This window comes from Egretta garzetta, unplaced genomic scaffold, assembly GCF_000687185.1.
Source record: "Egretta garzetta isolate BGI_Z169 unplaced genomic scaffold, ASM68718v1 scaffold448, whole genome shotgun sequence".
In the NCBI taxonomy this organism is placed as follows: domain Eukaryota; kingdom Metazoa; phylum Chordata; class Aves; order Pelecaniformes; family Ardeidae; genus Egretta; species Egretta garzetta.
In genome coordinates this window covers 2509333-2514457 of record NW_009260497.1, presented here as the reverse complement: position 1 = coordinate 2514457, position 5125 = coordinate 2509333, and the positions used below count along the sequence as shown (strand labels likewise).

At 46.3% G+C, this 5125-nt stretch overlaps 1 protein-coding gene across 4 annotated transcripts in view; it reads left to right on the top strand.

Moving 5' to 3' along the window:
- FARP2 (FERM, ARH/RhoGEF and pleckstrin domain protein 2) overlaps positions 1-5125 on the top strand; it is a 74584-nt gene that overhangs the window by 56881 nt on the left and 12578 nt on the right. For all 4 annotated transcript variants that reach the window (XM_035900043.1, XM_035900041.1, XM_035900042.1 and 1 more), the window contains 3 exons: positions 122-255; positions 2615-2696; positions 3583-3820. In XM_035900043.1, the coding sequence (XP_035755936.1) occupies positions 122-255; positions 2615-2696; positions 3583-3820 (454 nt within the window). The remainder of the gene's footprint in view (positions 1-121; positions 256-2614; positions 2697-3582; positions 3821-5125) is intronic.

Sequence of the window (5125 nt, the reverse complement as noted above, 5' to 3'; positions counted from 1 at the left end):
CCTGCTCTTTCCCCGTGCACAGGCTTCCTCCTCCCCCATCGCTGCAGGAGCAGAAAGTTTTACGCTGGTGATTAATTTCTTAAATAGAAAAATGTATCATGATTTATGATTTTCCCGGCAGTGGTTTCGCAGCGCGGTCATCAAGGAGAACGCTATGCCAGAGGGCCTGATGACCCTACTCTTCTCTAACATAGACCCAATTTATGAGTTTCATCGAGGCTTCCTGAAGGAGATTGAGCAAAGGCTGTCGCTCTGGTAAGTGTCAATACTGCAGGGCCGGGGCGATGGGCGGGGAGACCTTTCCCTTTTTTTCATCAAAACCAAGCTTTGTCTATATTTGAGCTGGTACTGCTGCTTAAAGAGAAATAGAAAAAGTAAAATAAACAGCAATTTCTGCTCCTATCTCATGTCATCAACTCACCAGTAAAAGGGCTTAGGCAAAAGCGTGTGGATACAGAGTATGACCGACTGTTAAAATGTCCCTTGCTCTGTGGTTGTTAAAAACCTGGCACGAAAAGGTTGGCTGATGTTTCTGTGAAAGACCGCTCTGTGGGCCGTGGGGTAGATGGCGTTTTATTCCAAGCGTACCCACCCAATAAATGGTACAAATTGCTGTCCTGCTCAGGGTTCATCTTTGAGCACTTCTAAACAATACTAATGTCGCACCATCTTTTTTTGCTGTCTCCCAAACTGGTTTTTGGGTGTATTAAGACTGTAGGTTATTCCTCGGGGACTTGCAAGGGAGAACAGCAACACCATAGCACAGCAAAGGCCATACTGAAGCCATGCAGAATAGCCCACGGGCTTCCTCAGGGAGGAGCAGAGGAGTGAAGGAAATGTTCTAACACAACTGGATACCCAGCATTTGATGCTTTCACCCACAGTTTATCATGATTTTTTTGGTGTGCACAGCTGTATTTGTATATGAGCATGTAAATACGTGTGTGGGGAAAGTTTCCAGATGCCACTGCTTGGTTTTTTTTTTTTTTCAGTAGCGCCTTCTTCCTTATAGGAGGTGGTAATTTGGCTTATTCTTCCTACTTTCATTTAAAAGTGAGGTTTGAGAAAAAAAAACATAATACACACGATGCTTTAAGACCTCTCAGAGCCCTGTGCCCCCTCTGGGGGTGCAGTGAGAGCTCCCTGCCTTTGGCAAACCTCAGCCTCTTAGCATTGGGGAGGTGCAGAGCACGCAGTGCTGCTGGAGAGGACATCCAGAGGAATGAGGGAAAAGTCTTTGTTACCCTGAAGCCATCAGTTACCATCAGCCCATATCAATCCACTGTACTGCTGCTGCGTCACTAAATAATGAGAAGAAATTCTGAACCACCAGGTTTAGGAGCTGGCGCGAAGGCTGCGTTTGTGTGATGACTCTGATGGTGGTGGTTGCGGTCAATCCAGTCTCCCTTCGTCCATGTACCTGCAGCAGGAAGGCAACTCACTGGCTCACTTCCCATCCGATATTTTGACAGAGTTGTAGGATAAAAAAGAATCAGAATTGCACTTGAAACTTCTTGCTTTTGAAATCCTTGGTGCCTCTGCAAAGCGTTTGCAGTTGAGGAAAGAGCAGGAGGCAGGGAGGGGAGAGGGGCTGATGAACTTCCCCTTTGCCAGTGTCATATTTTAGGGACAGGGTTGAGTGGTGGGATGGCAGGGTAGGGTAGCGGTTGGGCTTGGTGATCTCAAAGGGCTTTTCCAACCCAAACAATTCTGTGATTCTATGATTAAGTAAAAAATATTTTAAAAAATTATAGTTGAAAAAAAAATTACTAAATACATTGTGCAAAGCCCGTTTATCAAGCACTGCCTCGTATGTAATGTCCTGTAGTGGTATGAATTGTGCACCAGGCTGAGGGGTTTGTGGTCACAGAACCGCTGAGGTTGGAAAAGACCCTTAAGATCATCAGGTCCAACCATTAATGTAACTTGATGTTGTCTCTCTAGCCTTAGAAAAGAGAAGGAACGCAAGGCCAAAAAGATAACGTTGGTGTTTTTGAACTCCTTCCAATTAATGAATCTCTAGGTGAAAATCTAGGAAACGTGTTTTGGTCATGAAGATTAGCGTTTGGTTCTGGCAGCACAGGTTATTTCCCAGAGCACATCTTTAGTCTTGTAACCTTTGAATTGCTTTCTCCCAAGACATAATGTATGAGAACCTAACTGCCGTTCAAAAGGCGGTGGTTGACGAAAACTAAGGATGAACAAAGAGAGATGGACAAATTCAGGTGGGATCGTGTCATTCAGGAGTCTGAGAGGTTAAGCTCCAAAACAGACTCTCACACAAATTCATTTCTGTTCACTCTTGGTTTTCTAAGCATGGCTTTATGTTGGTTAGTTCATGCAGCTGCCATAGTTTCAAGTTCAAACTTCCAAGTTTTCAACCCAAACAGTGAAATGGGAACGTCAAGTGGCTAAACGTGGGTAGGGGAGGCATTAATGTTAGCACTGCTGCCCTTGCTTCTGCTAAAACAGCCCTTAAAGGGCATAGCTAGCTGGGGAGCGTTTCTTAAAGGTTGTGCCTTGAAGTACAGGGAAGGGTGGAGGGGGGAAATGGAAGATTCTTGATCTCACAGGTACTGCGCCGCCTTATTTCATCGCCTTCTATGTGTTTCAGGGAAGGAAAAACCAACGCTCATGTGAAGGGCGATTATCAGCGCATTGGAGATGTCATGCTCAGGAACATGCGTACTCTAAAGGTAGATAAAGGTTTAAAAACTGGGATCTCAGGATTGTTGAGTTGGTTTTGCTCTGGTCAAGGAGGAGAGTTCAAGGTTTAGTGTTCCGGTTGTTTATTGGTTATTCAACAGAAGACAAATTATTTAATTAGCTTCACCATCTCTCCTGTTTGTGTGCAGATTGAACTCTCCCCTGCAGTGACTCTGTTTCCTAAGGTTATTTAATTCCAGAATACAAATATTTTTTAACTGCAGAGTAGCTTCTTCTGAAATGAAGTCACCTCTATTTGGAGTAGAGTGCCTTCATGGGACAGTTACGCTCAGGCTGTAGTAATTGAGTAACTATTCCATTAAAACCAGCGGCATGAGCAGGAGTGCAGGAGTGTGCGACCGCTGTCCCCACGACTGGCGCGCTCCGCATTTGACGTTCCCCACAGACACAGCCATGGTGCCGCACAGATGCCTATTTTGGCCTGGACTGCCAGTTTCTTCGGCAGATGGGCCTGGATGAGGCGGCCCTCTCGGCACACTTCTGCCGCTCCTCATTCGAAAAAAGTCTGCAACTGAGAAAAATTGTCTTAGAACAGCAAAGTATCTCGGGGTGGTGCCACCGGCTACTCTCAGCAGAGGCACACAGAGGCACAGCTGCAGCAGACAGCAAACAGACGAAAACCAAGCAAATATTTTTATTTTTGATACTTTTTTTTTTAAATGAAGCTATTGACCCGTATAGTGTTGTTAATGTGATTTTTGTCAATATTTGTGACAGTATCCACAGTCTTGGGTTATATAATCATGGTCAGAGACAAAGGCAGTGAGGCGAGTTGATGGTCTTTCTTATTCACTGTGAAATCTATTAAAGACTGTTCTTCCTTCGGTCCGAGTAATTTTTCATGCGTTTCAACAGGAGTTTACCAGTTACCTTCAGAAGCACAATGAGGTCCTGACAGAACTGGAGAAAGCCACCAAACGCCTCAAGAAGCTGGAAATGGTTTACAAGGAGTTTGAGCTGCAGAAGGTTTGCTACCTGCCCCTCAACACGTTTCTGCTCAAACCCATCCAGAGGCTGATGCACTACAAGTTGATCCTGGGGAGGCTTTGCAAGCACTACACGGCGGAGCACCGGGACTTCGCAGACTGCCGGAGTGAGTGAGAGCTCAGCTGAACATGTGCTGGGCAGAAACCGTCCCCATGTACCCGCACAATTTTACCCATACCCTGGGGGAGGCTAATGTTACATCTGCAAATTCAGCATAAACGCTGTTTCTCCATCCAGGACCTCTCTGACTCTCACAAATGGCTCTGCAGAATACACAGGAACTTCGATTTAGATGCTGAAAACACACTTGCTTAGTGAATGCTGTAATTTAAATATCGTGGGGAAAACAAACCAAACCAGACTAAACCAAGCAGAGTGGCAGCAAACTGGCTGGAGGCAGCTTAATGGAGATGTTTAGCTTGCGTTTTAAAGTTAACCTTGTTTTTCTTTAAGGTTTTTGGTACCAGGTTTCACTACTCTCTTCCTGTGCTCTGGTGCAGGGCTCCAAAGCTTCCCGAAATAGGTAGAAAACTGCCTTAACTGCTGGTTTGGAAAATGCAGAAGATAACTTAGGTGTAGGCTCTTCTCTTTGCATAGAATGAATGGGCTTTCTGGTGTTCCAGAAAGAGTTTTTCTCATGGTAATCTTGATGGCTCTTAATGTTTCTGCCAAAGCTGGAAGATTAGTCCTTCCCTTGTCCCCTTTTTTAGCAGGGAAGGAAGTACGTTTTTTAGTAACTCTTTGTTGCATTTTTACTTATAAATGTCAAAAAATCATAGAATCACAGAATGGTTTGGGTTGCAAGGGACCTTTAGGGTCACCCAGTCCAACCGGCTGCAGGGAGCAGGGACACCTTTAACCAGTCCAGGTTGCTCACAGCCCCATCTAACCTGGCCTTGAATATTTCCAGGGATGGGGCCTCCACCACCTCTCTGGGCAACCCGTGCCAGGGTTTCACCACCCTCACTGTAAAGGATTTCTTCCTTATATCCAGTCTAAACCTACCCTGGTTTAGTTTAAAACCATCACCCCTTGTCCTGTCACAGCTGGCCCTACTAAAAAGATTGTCCCCATCTTTCCTCTGGGCCCCCTTTAAGCACTGAATGGCCACAATCAGCTCTGCCCGCAGCCTCCTCTTCTCCAGGCTGAACAACCTCAGCTCTCTCAGCCCCGGCCTCGTAGCAGAGGGGCTCCAGCCCTCGGATCATTTTTGTAGCCCTCCTCTGGCCCTGCTCCAACAGTTCCATGTTCTTCTTGTGCTGAGGGCTCCAGAGCTGGATGCATGCCTCCAGGTTAAGGTCTCACCAGAGCAGAGCAGAGGGGCAGAATCCCCTCCCTTGACTCTGGCCATGCTGCTGGGGATGCAGCCCAGGCTAGGGGTGGGCCTTCTGGGCTGCCAGCACCCCTGGCT